This window comes from Melanaphis sacchari, unplaced genomic scaffold (assembly GCF_002803265.2).
Source record: "Melanaphis sacchari strain LSU unplaced genomic scaffold, SCAv2.0 Contig470_pilon_pilon, whole genome shotgun sequence".
Taxonomy (NCBI): domain Eukaryota; kingdom Metazoa; phylum Arthropoda; class Insecta; order Hemiptera; family Aphididae; genus Melanaphis; species Melanaphis sacchari.
Genome location: NW_020271313.1, coordinates 19,003 through 37,182, shown reverse-complemented (window position 1 = coordinate 37,182; position 18,180 = coordinate 19,003). Strand labels below are relative to the sequence as shown.

The 18,180-nt window shown below is 40.3% G+C and overlaps 1 protein-coding gene and 1 pseudogene across 1 annotated transcript; both read left to right on the top strand.

Annotated features, from left to right (window-relative positions):
* Positions 1–9,406: 9,406 nt before the first annotated feature.
* Positions 9,407–11,043, top strand: LOC112598280 (protein ALP1-like). The gene is made up of 2 exons (XM_025344680.1): positions 9,407–9,738; positions 10,149–11,043. Exons 1-2 carry the CDS (start codon positions 9,407–9,409, stop codon positions 11,041–11,043), a joined length of 1,227 nt encoding a protein of 408 aa, XP_025200465.1.
* Positions 11,044–11,693: 650 nt separating this feature from the next.
* Positions 11,694–12,786, top strand: LOC112598279 (annotated as a pseudogene).
* The last annotated feature ends 5,394 nt before the right edge of the window (positions 12,787–18,180 follow it).

The following is an 18,180-nucleotide window of genomic DNA, read 5'->3' as shown; positions in this document are numbered from 1 at the left end:
AACCACGATTATTATCACTTTATAATATTGTGATACGTACATATACACTATCACTAATTCTATATTAATAAAAACGGTTTAATGGTAACGTTTCGGCTTTTATTTGTTGGAGATGAAATTAATTAAGAACGGCAAATTAGAATGAAATTGTATTTCTAACTGAGCCGTCTTCCATTAATTGTTATTGTCATGATTTAATAAATTAATTTAGTCATGCGTTATGTATTATTAACGGTACAAAACTGTTTATTCACAGTGTTATGAATACACTGTGTATTAATACACTATAATACAGTTTCTACATCCAACTACATCCATGAATGCAATTGTTGACGTTTGATGTAAGATGTAACTGATTGCATTATAGTAATCTTGCAAAAATAAATATAAGTATAACTTATAATATTACTTAAATATGACAAATGTTTTGATTTCAGAAAAAATATTGTGTGTATTTATTCTATAGTTTCAGAAATGGATGATACACATACAATATTAATGAAATTTGAAATTACTGAAAAGGAGTTGGCCAAAATGAAGGCTTTTGATAACGATTAGGTTTTCCTCTTTTATTATCTTGTATTGGACATCTTGGTATATTCTAAAACACAATTTTAAATTGATAGATGATTAGGTTAAGCAGTAATACATACAGTGAGTGTAAAAAGTATTTGTACACCTTATGTTTTTAAGTAAATATGCATACATTTTTAGCCAAGATATTTTATTTTTCTGGATACACCAACACTCGCATATTATTCCCTTATTATTTTTAAACATACCACAAAAAAAAATACCATGGCAATAGTTTTACTTATCGAACAACACAAGACCAAACTACAATTTTCATAACAAACGCTCAATAAGTATTCGTACACTTCTATTTTAAGTTACATAAATACTTGTTTATTTGCGATAATGTTATTATAAAACGATAAGATAAACGTAAAATGAAAAGACATCTTATAAGTAATGATTATTCTAGTTTAGTTCGCTTCAAAATATTGTTGAAATATAATCTATTACAAGATGGGTCGAAAAAAAAGTGAGACGAACAAAACTGAACGAGAACTGATTTTACGGTTGCATAATCAATGCCAATCATTACGCCAAATATCAAAAATTGTCAACAGATCTCATAGCACTGTAAAAGATGTGATAGATCGATTCAGTGAGCGTAAAAGTCACGAAAATAAACAACGACCTGGTCGGCCAAAAAAACTTTCAGACCACGATAAACGTATGATAATAAGGAAAGTCAAGCTGGATCCAAAAATTAGCGCTCCTAAATTAGCACAAGATTTTGAAAATTTTTCTGCAGTTTGTGTCAGTGCAAGTACAATTAGAAATTGTTTGAAAAACGATAATTACCATGGTCGGATAGCTCGTCGAAAATATTTTGTGAATAAAATAAATAGACAAAAGAGACTTGTTTTTGCAAGAGACAACTTAAATCGCCCTGATAACTTTTGGAACAAAGTTATATTTACAGATGAAAGTAAATTTAATATTTTTGGCTTGGATGGAAGACGTTTTGTATGGAGAAAAGCGAATGCAGAAATGGAACTAAAGAATTTACAGCCTACAGTTAAATACGGAGGAGGTTCTGTAATGGTTTGGGGCTGTATGAGTACTCAGGGTGTCGGAAACTTGCACTTTATTGATGGCATTATGAATCAAGATATTTAATTAAATATTTTGAAGACACATCTTAATACTAGTGCTGAAAAAATGGGTATCAAAGACGATTTTGTGTTTACACAGGATAATGATCCCAAACATACTGCAAAAAAAGTCAAGGCTTGGTTGTCTAAAAATGTACCAGAATACCTTGTTACACCACCACAGTCTCCAGACATAAATCCTATTGAGAACTTATGGGACCATTTGGATAAAAAAATTCGAGAGCACAATATTTCAAGCAAGGAAAGTCTAAAAATTGCTCTACAAGAGCAATGGAACAATATCACAACAGAAACAACATCTAATCTGGTTGATTCAATTCCTTGAAGGCTGGAGGCTATAATAAAGTCCAGAGGCTATCCTACAAAATATTAATTATTTAATTTACTACTATAATAAGTTTTCTTTCTATAAAACTATTACGTGTACGAATATTTATTGTGCGTTTGTTTTAATAATTGTTACAGTTATTGTATTATTATTATTATTATTATTAGTAGTATTTTTGGATTTTTTTTTTTATAATATATTTATAAATCATAAAGGAATAATATGCAAGTGTTAGTGTATCGAGAAAAATAAAATAACATGGTTAAAAATGAATATGTATTTAAAAACATATGGTGTACGAATACTTTTTACACTCACTGTATATGTATATTACTTTAATTGTTTCACCTTGCCAGTAAACAAATCTGGCCTTTGCTTTTCTTACGACATACTGGTCCTCCAAAGCTTGATTTTTTAGTGTCACTTTTTGTAAAATCCCAGTGAAATTACTATGTTTAGGACACCACCATTCATCACATTTCTTAATAAAAACTTTTTTTTTTTTTTATGATTAACATAGGTACCTAACTAGCTTATTCATATTTTAAATTAATTACTTTAGAGTTATTGCCACTAGAAGTATTTTCTTTACATTCACTGTCCTTTAATTCTTCAAAAGTGTTGACCCTAGAATTTAATTCTCCTGTTTCGTTTACTAATTTCAACCCTTTCATTTTTTAACAGACATCATTTTTTGGTACATCAGCGTTTGAAGTTTGCAAATTTTGATTAGAAGTTTCAAGTTCCTAAGGATAAATGTTTTGTTATATTTGTATTTGTTACTTGTTTAATATTTGCTCACCAAATTCAACCCTTCACTTTGGTTATGTATTGTAGTAGTAACTAACTTTTCTTTTAAAAATGCCTAAATAAAAAAATTAATTGATATTTGTCTGTAATAATAACTAATGTTTTATAATTTATTATTATGTCATAACTGAAATTCACAATTTCTTCTTCGAAAATGAAATTTTTTGTTTGTAGTACGGTCTAGAATAAAAAATAATAAAAAAAAATTATATTGTCTAATTTTAAGATATAGGTTTCAATAACATACAACTTGTTGGTTAAATCTTTTCACTTGAACTTTCAATGTAATCTAATAAAAAAATTAAATAATATTTAGTTTTAAGTTTCTACTTTTGCATATTCTATGTAAACATTTTAGGTTTAAATATAAATAACTTACAACTTCATCTGTTAGTGTTTTTTTTTCAGTTTCTTGGACATGCTTGTAATTCATACAAATTATTTGTCAGACTAACAAATAAAAGTATTTAAAAACATACCAATTATTTGTATTTGTTCTTAAATATTTTTTCTGGAATTTTCTCTTTAAGTATTTAAAATACTTTGTTAATGGATATTTTTGAATCTGTATTTAAATACAATTTTCAACTTAATTTAACTTTATTTTATATTTTATAGATTTCAACTTACTTGACGCAATAAGTCCAATTCTGCGAAAGCATCTTTCAGCTCAGATTTATAAAAATCAAGTTCATTATTAAAGTTGTCACCATATTTTCTCGGTATTTAACATACATAGAACCAACATCTTTAAATGTATCCATTTTATTTGTTTAAGTAATAATAATAATGTACTTAAATATTTATAACATTTAAAATATTATTTGGAAACCTCAAAAATGAACAATGTTATGTCTAACATCAAGATCACATTTTTATCTAAAAAATAATGATTATCCATATTATTACTTTATGTGAATATTGATAAAATATTATGAACAATTTATACAAAAATACATTTTGAGAGGTTTTGGAGTTTGCCCTTACATTATTACAGTGATGCTCTCTATTCGGACAAAAAAAAAAAATGAAAATATACCTCAACTTACTATGCAACACTACCTCAAGTTGGTAACCGCCACAAACTACTCATATCATTTTCGGAAACTGCCAGCCACCGATTGTACATATCTGTATATGGCGAAACCACAGCCTGGTTTCGCTAGTCCCCAGCGGTGGTTCTCGGGCCTGGTACTGCCAAGGCGGAACGTCCGCTAACGACACCGGTCACCAGCGTGGCGTGCGGGGTTGGGCTCCGTACGCGTCCGCTACAGACTGGAGCGTTTGCCCGATCCGGGGGGCGACGGAAGCGTCGTTCCACGGTCGTAGAGGCCTAGGTTTGACCGTGGAGCGGGGTCGCTCCCTGGGAGGACGGCAAGCCGTCCCCCGGGGAAAGGCTTCCGTGCCGGTGTCGCTCACCTCTGAATCGCGGGCAACCGTGAGGATGATGTAATCACCTAGCGGGTGCCGGGTCGCCTTCACCAGCTGTGAGGGTTCTAGCGAGCCGTCCCCGGGAGGGGATGGCCCGAGTCGCGCCTAGGCGCGGCTAAGTGGACCGACACTAGGGAATTTGTGGTTTCGATGCGGGCGCTGGTGGAAAGGCCCCCGTACAGACGGATCGGGGCTAACCTAAGCATGGCCGAAGGCTGCCGTCGTTGTCGCAAACCCGGTCATAGGAGTCCTCGCTCTTAGACATCTCTGTACCCCCCACTTGGCCGTGGCCACGCTCACGGTGGGACAAGTCAGCTTGACAGTAGTATCTTCATACTTCCAGTTCTCTGACCCCACCCAGACACACGCCGACGCGCTCGGGTCCGTCCTGGACCAGATCCGCGGCGCCGTGCTTGTCTGTGCGGATGTTAACGGGCGGTCGATGGTGTGGCACGATGAAGTCTCAGACGACCGGGGCGAAGTAATCGTGGAATTGATAAGTAAAAAGGGCCTGTCCATGCTGAACCAGCCGGACCAACCTAGAATTTTCATGAACAGAGGGTCAGCCAACCTGGACGTCACACTCGCGTCGCCTTCGATGGATCGTAGGGTGACGGACTGGAGGGTCATACCCGGATTTACATCAAGCGATCACAACGTGTTCAGCTTTAAATTTGCGTGCAGCCAGAACGCCCTTCCGTCCACGGGTAATGCCGTACGGAAACGATATTTATGGAAAAATACCGATTGGAAATCATTCCGTAAGACCTTGAAAAGTTTAACGATAGCACGGTCAGCTGAGCTCGGTTGCCCGGTCGTAGATCACTGTGTGAACACACTCTCGGAAGTGCTGCAAGCGGCTAGTGATACCCACATGAAACGGGTCGTGGTCGTACGGCTGAAACCGCCTCTCTGGTGGAGCTCAGACCGCGGTAGCGAGCACGCCCGATTGGGACGCTAGAAGCGCAAACTACGCGCAGAACGCAACGCGTTCAGAAAGAGAGCCATAAGGAGGAAGTACACAGACCTCAAGCGGAGATATAACCGCGCCTGCTTCAGAGCACGGCGGACGGCCTGGCGCTCCTTCGTTACCGACACCGGGTACGAGGAGTCCTGGGGACCCGTCTATAAATGGCTAAAGGCCGGGGGAACACGGCCCTCGGCGAAATTACCTGCGTCCATCAGAAAAATGGACGGAACATTTACTTGTTCGCTTAGGGAGACCGGCGAGAGGATTCTCGAGCAACTAATCCCTGAGGATAGCAACGCAACGGAGACCGCAGGACAGGCGGAAATCCGTAGAAAGACCAGCGTTTATGTGGGTAAATTCGAGTCGGCACAACCTGGCCTTAGTCCGACGTTCGACCCAGTTGAACCGTGCACGGTCGATGAGGTAAGAGATGCCATATGGCGGATGAAAACATGCAAGGCCCCGGGCCTGGACGGGATCACGACAGGAATCTTGCGGCAAGCGTGGCCCATCCTCAAAAACCAAATTACGTTTGCGTTCAATACCTCACTGGTTACGAGGACATTCCCGAGGCCGGTGGAAGAACGCGGCGCTGGTTGCCATTAGGAAATCGCCCGATAAGGACCCAACGGTGGCTAGGGCATACCGACCCATTAGCTTACTCCCAGTTCTAGCTAAGGCACTGGAACACCTTATCGTGGCGAGAATCCGTAAAGATACGGACATCCATATGTCGGCCAGTCAATTTGGTTTTACCAAGAACCTATCGACCGTAGATGCAATGGCACATACCTTCGGCCGGTCAGATGAAAGGCGGGAGAAATACGACGTAAGCGTATTCCTGGATATATCGGGGGCATTTGACTGCCTCTGGTGGGCGCAATTAATAAAAGATCTCGAAAGGTTAAATGCGGCTCTGGGTTGATCGCCCTGACAAAGAGCTACCTGGACGGCCGAAAGGCTCACCTGGCGATTTGAGACATGACACTCTCGACGACCCTAACAAAGGGTTGCGCGCAGGGCTCGGAGTTCGGTCCCGACCTCTGGAGGTACGCGGTCAACCCGCTCTTGTCCAGCGATCTTCCCCCCGGGACAGAGATAGTCGCATACGCGGACGATCTCGCGCTACTCATCTCCGGGAAACACCGTCCGGAGCTCACGGAACGCGCGAACGCGCTGCTAGAAATAGCGACGAGGTGGGTCTCTGACAGGAAACTCACCTTCTCGGCGGCCAAGTCGCAGACCTTGTGGATCAAGGGCCAACTAAGTGAGCCCCTTGATTTGCGGCTTGGTGGGACTAAGGTAAAAATGACCACGGAGGCGAAATACCTCGGGGTCACGTTTGACCCGCAAAGGAAGTTTAGCTCCCATCTGGCGGAAAAGGCCGCGTCCTTGGTAGCGCTATTCAGTCGACTAATATCTGTGGCTAAGGCTAGCTGGGGCCTTAAAGAAAGGACGAATCGGTGTTCCTGCCGCGTATGGGCTATGCGGCCTCGGTATGGGCCGAGCGCTGCATGGCACAGTACCGGCATCGAACACGGGCAAACACCGCCCAAGGACGGCCGTTACTGGCAATGACGGGCGCGTATAAGACCACGTCAACGATGGCGCTCCAGGTCATAGCTGGAGTACCTTCCCTCGACTTAGAACTAGTTCGGCTGGCTAAGATCAAACGGGATAAGAGCGCCGTGAGGAGAGGAAACAAGTCGGCGTCAGACGTTGATGGAAAGGCGAAATAGTAATACGAACCTACCATACGCCCATGGCAGGAGAGATAGGTCGCCAGCGACAAAGGTAGGCGGACGGCGATTTGGTTCCCGGACGTCCGGCGCGGACTCGAGAGGCCGTGGTTCGTTCCGGATAACTACATCTCGCAGTTCGTGTCCGGACACGGGAATTTCAATTCGTCGCTCTGTCGTTTCAACCTCCGAGGCGAGGCAAGTTGCCGATGCGGTCTTCCAGAGAAAACCGCGGAGCATGTGCTATTCGATTGCCCAGCATATAGCCAGGAAAGAAACAAGCTCGCAGCCGCAGCGCAAGCGGAAGGTGTGGACTGGCCGTGCGACTGCGATACTATGACCTCTACGGAGGCCATGTTCCTTGCGTTCAAAAACTTCTCCCGGGAAGTCCTAGAACGTTAAGATGTAGGGCGATCCCACGGGCACGACCCGGACCCCTAATTTTAAAACCATAGCGGACGGGCGTGTGGCTAGAGGGCGTATATGCAGGGCACGACGCACTGTCAGAGACATGGGGACATCTTTCCGTGTGTTGCGGGGTCGACCAGTTCTTTCGGGTTGCCCCAGAGACACTCAGCCCCTTTGTATAACCGCATGGTTGTCTCTTCCGGGCAGTAGTCCCGGATGACTCCGGGGGTCCCACCCGGGGCGCCGCCTCACCTCGGGCGCCATAATGAGTGACCGCCGCGGCCAGGGCCCTACGGATTAACGCCTGAGTCAAACCCCTTCTACTAAGGCGGTACTCCCACAACCACCACGAGTCCTTCCTCAAGTGTGCCTTTCCCGGTGCGGTCGAGCGCGAGTCCTCGGTGAGTCCACGCGGTCGTGCGCCTCGGGTCCAGCACCCTCGGAGCGTCGAGGCGCTATTAGCAAGCCGACTCGACGGGGCTTACTCCAAGTCCCGTGGTACAAGGTTTGAACCCGGCGTTCAGGCCCTCGCAACTGCCTTGTCCGCAAGCAGGTCGATCGGGGCACCGCTGTGTGTACCGCGACGACCCTTTTATAGCGCGTACGGTTTTGCTCTTTACCAACAGATTGCCGTTTCTGCCGGTGCCTCTCTCGTATCAAGCCCCGAGCCGGCTGAATACGTGCACGTGTTTCCCCCGAAGGGTGGTCTGGCACCTCTAGTTCGAGTTCTCGGTCTAGGTAAGAATTTGTTCATAGGGAGTAAGGGCACCCAATTCGCCCTGCGAGGTATCCCGTCCCTCGCCCCCGGCTAGGCGGGTCTTAGTACGAAGGGCGGCGTTCGACGATCCTGTGGGGGCGCCGTCTTAGGGCCCTTTGGTCCGGCTATCGGATCCCGCTTCGCCTGCCACTATCCGGTACTTCGCAGGCTTTCGCCCCGCCGCCATCGATGACACGGACGGTCGTTTTGGCTAGGCCCACTCGGACGATTGTGCCCGCGTGGGTAGGGGAGACTGTCCCCATGTCTCTAGCAGTGCATTAGGGTAACCTAACCTAACCCCGCGGGCGTTTAGTGGTTTGGTGCACGCACATATGTGGCACGACTTGACGTACAGTCGTATGTCATTTTTTTGATTCTTCCAGTAGAACCGTTGCTTTATAGCCCTGTAGGTTTTATTCCAGCCCGGGTGGTTAGCGAGAACGTGATCGTGATATGTCCAGATTACATTCTGTGCTTTGTCTAGTGGGATGATGATGGGAATGTGTTCGCGCACTTTTATTCGCAAAAGACCGTCGTAAAAACATATCTGTTATTTTTTTCCGTGGTATTTACGTTATTGCGCGCCATGTTGTCCGTTATGTCACGCGTGGTGAGGTCATTGCCCTGCCAGTTTGCGAGCATAACGTGGGTAATGGGTGGTCCGCTATTGTTGTTGTCCGGGTCCGTAGTGGCGAACAGATTGTCGGCCGGTGTGCTAGTAGTGTTAGTGGGTGGTGTGGTGAGTACTCCTACTAGTCGGTCCTCTAGGTTGTCCTCGTCTACGGGGGGCCCGAGGGCTGGGTTGTGGGACAGCATGTCCGGTGCCTCGTTCTGTACACCGAGCACGTGTATGGTTTTGAAATCCAAGTAAGCTAGACGTAGTGCCCACCTGGTTAACTTGGAATTTGTGTTTTTGGCTCGGTGGAGCCATGTGATGGCCGAGTTGTCCGTGAATAGTTCAAAATGGCGGGCTTATAAGTATGGTCTAAACTTGTCGGACGCCCAGATTATCGGGATGCACTCGCGTTCGACCGCGGCATACCTAGTCTGCGTTTCACTAAACTTTTTGCTCGCGTAGACGATTAAGCCCGATTCACACTGTTACAGCACGTAACGGCACGACAAATCGTCCAACTATTCACACTTGTCCGTCATTCACCGTCAAAATATGCGATCACTCATCACAAACCACTAGCGTATCCGTGTAGGTACTTAAATATTGATTGTTACGCAGCTAGGTAGTAGTTCTGTGCAGTTCAGTGTTTAAAAAATTGTAAAATGTTTCGAAATTTTTCAAAGTCAGATTTGGTTATTGTAGCAATTTTATTAGATGAAGAAGAAGTAAGCTGTACGAAGAATGTTCAACAAAAGTCTGAACGAAAAAGAAAAATTTGGGTCTATGATATATTGAAAAAAAGAAAAACTGAAGGCGAATTTGCAACCCTATGTCACCAACTTGAGGATCACGAAGATAAGTTTTTTAAGTACTTCCGAATGTCCAGATTTCAGTTTAATACTCTATACCTAAAAATAAAAAATAAAATTTCTAAACAAAATACACAGTTTAGAGAGTCAATACCGGCTAAAGAAAAAATTGGTGTATGTTTGAGGTAAGTGGTTTTATTATATTAAATAGAAATCGTTATTTAATTTTTATGTGAGTTCATGAGTAATATTTATAATTGTATCGTATGAGATTGTACCATATATTTGAATTAAGCTGTAGCTTTATGTTCGTTTTGTTATATCTATTTAAAAAAAACTATTCCTACTTTGTAGTATTTGATAATATTTTCAATAACTTTAGTTTTTTAAATTATCATATTTCATGTAGGTATTATTAATTTTTTTAAGTTTAGAGAACATTAAACCATATATTATATAATTTAAATGTAAATCGGTTAGGATTTAAATTAATTAAAAAAAAAAAGAAACTATTATAATAATAATATTATGGATATTATTAAATTAAATACTAAAAAAATATATATAAATTATAATATTCCATATTATTTTTTAGGTTCTTGTCAACTGGAGATTCGTACCAGACGATAGCCTTTAGTTTTCGATTAGGTCATTCGACTGTGCAAGGAATCGTCATCGAAGTATGCGATGCAATTATTTTAAAACTAAAAGAAGAATGCATCAAAACTCCTCAAAAAGAAGATTGGGAGCGAATAGCAAATAAGTTCTGGGAATTTTGGAATTTTCCCAATTGCATTGGTGCTTTGGACGGAAAGCACGTTATGATTGAAGCCCCTCCAAACACTGGCTCGTTATATTTTAATTATAAAAAAAACTTTTCAATTGTTCTTCTAGCATTAGTTGACGCCCAGTATAAATTTACTGTTGTCGATGTTGGTGCGTTTGGGAAGAATAGTGATGGAGGTATTTTATCACATTCAAATTTTGGAAAAAATAAACTTAATATTCCAAATAATCGAGCATTACCGGGTACAAATGAAAAATTACCATACGTTATTATAGGTGACGAAGCTTTTCCATTAAAGAACTATTTACTAAGACCATATTCAGGACCTCAAATGTACAACGATGTAAAAAAAAAAAAAATATTTAATGAACGGCTATCAAGAGCTAGAAAAGTAGTTGAAGACGCCTTTGGTCAATTGACAGCTAAATTTCGTATATATTGTAGACGACTAAAATCGTTACCAGAAAATGCGGATAAAATAGTAATGACCACGTGCATTTTACATAATTATATTAAAGAAGACAGCAGTGGAATTCATACCAGCGAAGTAGCCGATACAACATCTTTGGGTAATTTATCGTTATTTTCAAAACAAGGAGGTAGTGCACAAAGTCAAGCGTTTGAATATCGTGATCAGTTTAAGGACTTTTTTAACTCTCCAACTTTAATCCAAATTAAACCTCCAAAATTACCGTGGGAGTAGATACAACAAAATAATTTAAATGTTTATACGTAAATTTTATTATTTTTAACGTACTTTGTATTCAATAATTAATCAGCTGTTTAAAATTCAATTTTATATCAAATATTATAGTCCAATAGGATTACAAAAATTTTTTTTAAGTTTGTATATGATAAATTAAGTACGTTTTATTATATATTTTAAATTTGTGGAAATTTAAAATAGTTTTTCTGCTAAAATACTTTTAAAAAATTGTCTACTAATATGTTTTAATATATAACATCAACAACAATATTTTATTTTTAATCTTTTATTTTGGAAAATAAAATATTTTAAACACAATATTATATATAGCTTTTATAGTATTTTAGTTGCTAGTATCTTCCCTTATATTTTATACAGCTGCTGATATACATTAATAAATGTATATACTATTATGTGATAGATTACGTACAATTTACCAATTTTACGCACTGAAAATGCCTGCAATAACGTGTTCTTACAGGACAAATTACAGCAGTGACATGTACTCGCATGTAAAATAATCGACGATGGTGTCGAAGGTATTTTAATATTGAACTGTAAAAGTTCATATCACAAGTCACAATGTACTAAGCTATACACATTTTATATTTCAATTAAAAATAAGTGGTTTTGAGTACTTACTTAAAATGAATATAGAAATGCTAATTGAATTAGTTCGCGAACGATCATTATTATACGATATGAGTGATAAAAAATATAGTGACCATCCTTATAAAGAATCGCTGTGGAGAGAAATTTCCAGTGAAATAAATCAACCAGGTATGTTTACAATCAAAGTATAAAATTACTATTTTTTTTTTTTTTTTTTGGTCCAAACCAGTCAAAATTAAAAAAAAATACATAGAAATATATAGTACTCAATTTATTCGTTATAGCTTATTATTTTTTTTTTAGTTCAAAATTGCAAAAAAATTTGGACAAGTCTGAGAGATGGTGTTTCCGAAGAGCTGCTAAAAAATCTAAGACAGTGTCAGGACAAAAGTCGAAATTTGTAAAAAAGTGGAAGTATGCGGATGAAATGGAATTTTTAAAACCTCACATAAAAGAAGGGATTCTATAAGCAATATTGATGTGGTAACTGATGACGATGATGACGTTCTATCTCATTCAGATGATGAAGATATTCAAGTGATGGGAGGTGAGAATTCTATTTCATTTGAAAATGATATTCAAAACGTAGAAACATCATTCAATACACCAGCCGTAGTTCAACCAAAACAAAAAAAAATTAAAAAAGCCAACTCATTAAAACCACCTGAGACTGTATCATCTAGTCTAATGAAATATATTATTGATCAAAAAAAATCCGAACAATCATACCCAAAAACAAGCAAATTAGATGCTATGGACCAATTTTTTTCGTCAATGTGTTCAACAGCCAAACAGTTTTCACCGTACTTACAACACATTGCGAAAACTAAAGTTTTTCAGATTATATCCGAACTAGAATTAGAGCAACTAAGACAGAATCAACCACAACCACAATCAACTTTTTCTAATCAGGACTCATTACAACAGCTGTCACAAGTGCAAACACAAACTGTTCCTACCTTCATTCAATCAAATTATTTGTCAAATTTTCAACACACTCGATCACAAACTAAAAATCATACAGAAAATCCTGATAATTCAAATATCAACACTGCAGGTCCAAATCAGTTAAATATGTACGATTATCCTGCAACTGGAAATTATTATTACACTAAACCCAGTGACTAAAATATGTAACTTTTTTTTTATTCTCTAAACATCTAGATATATTTTAAAAAATTAATATCAAATGAAAATTCAAAATATTTTCCTAGTATAACCTACTTTATTTTTATTTTATTTTTCGTAATTAAGTTGACAAAAAAAATTTTCTTTAATTTTTTTTTTTTTATTAAATTTGAATTATGAATACCTATATAAATAACCTATAGGTACCTGATTTTAGATTGTCATTTATATTTAAATAAATTTACAAAGTTAAAAGATAATTTTTGTTTTTGTTCATTTGTTACCTACATTAAAAATTTTTAGATTCTAAGCTGAGGTATGAATGTATATATTAATCAACACTGATGTGTTAAAAATAATAATAATAATTACTAATAATATTAATATAATATAATATAATATAATAATATTAATTAATAATTATTGTTTTTTTTTTTCTTACGACGCTTTTTATATCAGAAAAAAGCACTTAAATATCTTTTCTGGTAGGAATATAAATCTATTTTGTACGGGGTCGAAACTAAAAAATGTGCAGTACTTTTCTTTATAATTGTGAAAAAAAACAAAACGGTGAACAACTAGAATACGTAAAACCAGTTTTTGTCAAAATTTATTTTTTTATTTTATTTTATTTTATTTTTGTTATTTTTAATAAACGTAATTATATAAATTAAAATAATAAAAAATAATCAAATTTTATTATATTTTAATATTTTTTCTACGTTGTTTGCCGGTTTTATGTTCACACTACACCGACAATGGACGAACCGACACGGACCAGCACGGACCGGACCGTCAAAACATTCTTTCGGATGATAGTCTGTCGGTCCGATCCGTGCTGTAACGTAACGGTGTGGTGTCGTCCGTATCAATGTGAATTACCTCATATAAACTAATATTGTAATATTTTGTCGTGCCGTTACGTGCTGTAACGGTCCGTGCCGTGCCGTAATAGTGTGAATCGGGCTTTATCCGTCTTTCCTCCGGTATGTCACCCCGTTGGAAAAGAACGGCACCTGCTCCTATCTCGCTAGCATCAATCTGTAGGCAGAACGGTTTTCCGGAATCTGGTGTCTACAGTTTCGGAGAGTCGTACAACGCATGTTTTATTTTCATAAATGCCGCCTGTTCGATTTCGGTCCACGACCACTTAGTACCTTGTTTGAGCCTATTCGTTAAGGGTGCTATGATATTCGCATAGTTGTCAACAAACTGGCGGTACCAGTTGCAGACTCCCAGGAATTTCTGTAGGTCCCTTAATTTTGTCGGTGGAGGGAAATTCATGATGCATTCTAGTTTCTCCGGTTGTTTATCTATTCCGTCGGAGGTGACTAGGTGTCCGAGAAAAGAAATTTCGGTTGATCCGAAATTGTATTTTTCGGTGTTGCATGTTAGTCCGTGTCTTTGTAGTCGCTCCAAAACTCTGTCTAAGTGGCACTGGTGTTCGTCCGTAGTTAACCTAACACCACTATGTCGTCTAGATAGACGCGGACAAACTCATCCAGGTACCCCCTCAAAACTTCGTTCATAAGTCGTACAAAGGTCATTGGGCTGTTCTTGAGGCTGAAAGGGAGGACTCGAAATTGACATAGACCACGGCGTGTCCGAAATGCCGTGTATTTTCGAGCATTTTGGTTAAGTGGTACTTGCCAGTTCTCTACTTAAGGACCAATATGCTGCAAATTTTTGCACCTTGCATTTGACGTATCAAAGTGTTGAGATCCGACATCGGGTAAGCATCGGACTCAGTGACATCATTGAGCCGTCTATAATCAATGCAGAGTCGGGGTGATCCGTCTTTCTTTTTTGCTAAAACGACGGGTGCCACCCATGGGGAGGTGCTCGGTTCTACGAGTCTCTGTTGTTCCATATCCCTTATCATGGTGTCGATTGTGACCTGTTTCGCGTGTGGATAGGGATATGGTTTAAGCGCTATAGGTGTTTGGTTTTTCAGGAGGATGTCGTGTTCGATTAATCTGGTGCGACCTACCTTACCGCTAAAAATGTCCGGATAATTTCGAATTACTTCGGTGATTTTCGCGCGCGTATGTGGGTCACCATATATGTATTATCAGATTTTCGATAACTGGAGTGGGGCGGGGTGTGTCAGTCCGGCCTTTCCAGCACGCCGTTGTTCTCCTGTGAGCGCCCAAGTGTATAGTGCTGGTTGTGTAGTCCCAGGTGACTTCGTTGTTTACAAGAAAGTCGTGTCCTAGGAACATGTCACAGTATAAATTTTCCAGAATGGATGCGATGAAAGTGATCGTGAGGTCTCCGATTCTGGGTTCGAATGTGGTGGTACCATTTCTTGTTGTGGTGTGTCCGTCTGCCATTCGTACGTGGGTGGGTTGTCCGGGTTTGGGTGTACCAAATGTGTGTGAAATTTTCGGACTTACGTATGATTTTTGTGCCTGGGAGTCGAGTAGTGCTGTTACGAAGCCTGACCTAAATTCGAGCTCAACCGCTGGGGTCGGAATTTTGTCGGGGCATGTTCGATTAACACGTTTCGACGTCGGATGTATGGTGTAGCGGGATAACTGGTTCTTAACCGCGACTTCGGTGTCCTTGGTGGCGGGTGCACCGCCATGACCAGGGCGTCCGATTCGGTTACCTCTGTGCTACGCATATATTCCAACGGCACACTTGCAGATTTCGCGGTAGAGGTCGTTGTGTGTGGTGGTGATGACCTACTACTTTCGGAAATCTTTTTGTGGACGGGCGATATATGTGAAGACGCCGAGTGTGTCGACGCGCGTTTGATGGTTATATCGCCGTCGGTATTGCCCGTAATTGGTGGTGATTGGGTACTTGAGTGTGTGTGTGTGTGTGTGGTTGAGACGGTGGTGCGGACAACTGTCCGCTGAATCACTTGGCTTTTTCCGAAACCAGCGGTTTTTCGGGGCAGTCACTGTTCCAGTGCGGCCCTGCACAGTGCTTGCACGGATCGCGCGGTAGAGGTTTCCCAGCTATGCTGTTCCGTGTTTGCGGCTGATGGGATAGGCACGGTGCATGTGACTGTCCGCCTTTTTTAAACGTTGGTTTGGTAGTGGTTCCGGTGGTGGATCATCTGGTATATCCATGATACCCGCAATCTGTCGGAGATCCGAGAAAGAGGTTGGTTGTTGCAGTCGTATGTGCTGTTGCATCCCTTATATCAGCGGTTCTCAAACTGTGCTCCGCGGAGCCCTAGGGCTCCGCGAGAGTAGTCTAAGGGCTCCGTGGCTCCCTGAGAATTTTTGTATTAATTAAATTTAAATTATTATTATATTTCTTAGTTAAATTTTTATTTTTATAATCAATATTATTTAGACCGTACCAATATGAATTATTTTAAACGTTTAAAACTTTAAAATATTTATAAATCCACATATGTCATATTTTGTGTCATTGTCAAAATGAGATTAGATAAAAGTCGGGTTTTTCATTCATTTGACATGTTGTAAGATATTGATTTAGTTTACTTATCTAGAAGAGTACAATCTACATTCTACGAAGTTCTAATAATTTCTTGATTCTTCAGTCATTACTCGTTATTCATCGGCCGCTAACGCAAATATTGTTATTTCGGTGTTTATTTCGTATTACGTGTTTCTTATTTTACCATCAATTGTTTTTATTGTTAATATAAAAATACAAATGGATCGTATATATTCGTATTTTATAGAAAATAAAAAGCAAATCATTTACAATTGTTAATTGTAATTACATAATTTATTTATGAATTTTTGTTGCCTCATATAGACATTTCTGATCTTTGGGGCTCCGTAATTTTTTTTAGGAATATTATGGGCTCCGCGAACAAAAAAGTTTGAGAACCGCAGCCTTATATCAACGTCGATTCATATATCAACGTAGAAATAGAAATACTAATGTTTGCAAGTTAAAAGATTAAGTCTTTATTTAATACAATTAACTCGTACAAGAATACAATTTTATAAGCACAAGATGGTGTGAGTGGTGTTACGACCTGCCTCTGAGCGTCTCGAATATCCCTAACCGTCTGCTGAGCTAATGCCCCGGTCTCCCTTATATATGGTTAACCGTCAAGAGTGGTGACTGGGGAGGTGGCGAATTCCGATGACCTAAAGGAGCTCTCTAAATTAAATGTATTATTCAGTTGGGTGCCTTTCCTGCTATTTCATCGATTCTAAGAAATCCAAGACGTGTGATATAGTCTTAATTGTTTTATTAAATAACACGATATGCAGGTGTTCACCATAGCCGTTCGATACTACACTGTTTGAATATGTTATTCCATCGGTATACGCATCACCTCTCCGTATAATACATGTGTTAAAATAACACGGTACGTAACAGTGCGTACGGTATTCACTGCGCGTTAATTCGACTATCGTATGCACTAGCTGCGGTTCAGCTAGCACTGGAATTGGTCCGTTATTGATACGGCGCGCGAGTTGATTTTTATGAGTAATAAACTCCGTTAACGACTGTGTTGGTGTTTGCCGGACGGACACTATCTCTGTTTGCAGCCGGGCCTGAATATTCATGTTGTTGAATTTTTGCAAAAAGTCAACACAAAATTTGTCCCAAGTGAGGTCCAGTATCCTAATGGTGTTCCACCAGGTACTGGCTGCACCTTTCAGCTGCGGTTCGATAATGCTCGTCCAGCCTGTCCGGTCAATCTGTGTTTTATACAAAACCGATTCGGCCTTATGAATAAACCGTACCGGATCCTCGGGTGTCGTTCCGTGAAACTCCGGCAGCGAGTATCTCACTGTGCGTATCTCGTCATACGGTATAAGTATCGACTGGTGTGTTGTATAACTGTGCGGATTGATGATGAAGTTATTTGCATACGACGCGTTATCGGAGTGTACGGTTCGGTTTGTGTGGTGGTTGCCCGAGTCCAGTGTTTCACGTGCCGCGGGGATACTCGCTCCGTATTCCGTATTACTTCCCGCGTGCGTATACAGGTGAGGCTGTGCGTTGTGTATCGGCATCGCTTCTGGTGTGTTCCGGTGTGGTCCTGATAACGCAGCACGATAACGTCGGCTAGTCTCGGTAGTCTCCGGTTGTTTTTCCGGTGCCGAGCGCGTTATACCCATTAGTCGGCGCATTGTCTCCGTTATACGGCGTTGGTCCTCGCCAAAGCGAGACATGCAGTCCTCTAGCATGGATAGTCGTGACTCCAAGCTGTGCTTGTTCAGCACACTTTCCGCCGACTACTGTGCCTCTTTTATTATACCACGGGCTGAAAGCATCATATCCGTGGCATGTTGGGTGGTATGTGTGTATGTGTATGGTGTGTATGGTGTTTTTGGCGGTACTTGGGCGGGAATAAGTTCATCCATTTGCGTCTCAGTTTGTCCGGTGTTAAACGTCTGACTTCCGTCGGCGTCGTTTCCGGCTGGCCCAATGGTTTCCATGGGTTGG

What these genes read in the sequence shown, in the direction of transcription:
- LOC112598280 (XM_025344680.1), top strand. Translation starts at nt 9,407, where the DNA reads ATGTTTCGAAATTTTTCAAAGTCAGATTTGGTTATTGTAGCAATTTTA. An exon ending in AAAATTGGTGTATGTTTGAG is followed by an intron (nt 9,739 to 10,148) that starts GTAAGTGGTTTT and finishes ATTATTTTTTAG; the next exon opens with GTTCTTGTCAACTGGAGATT.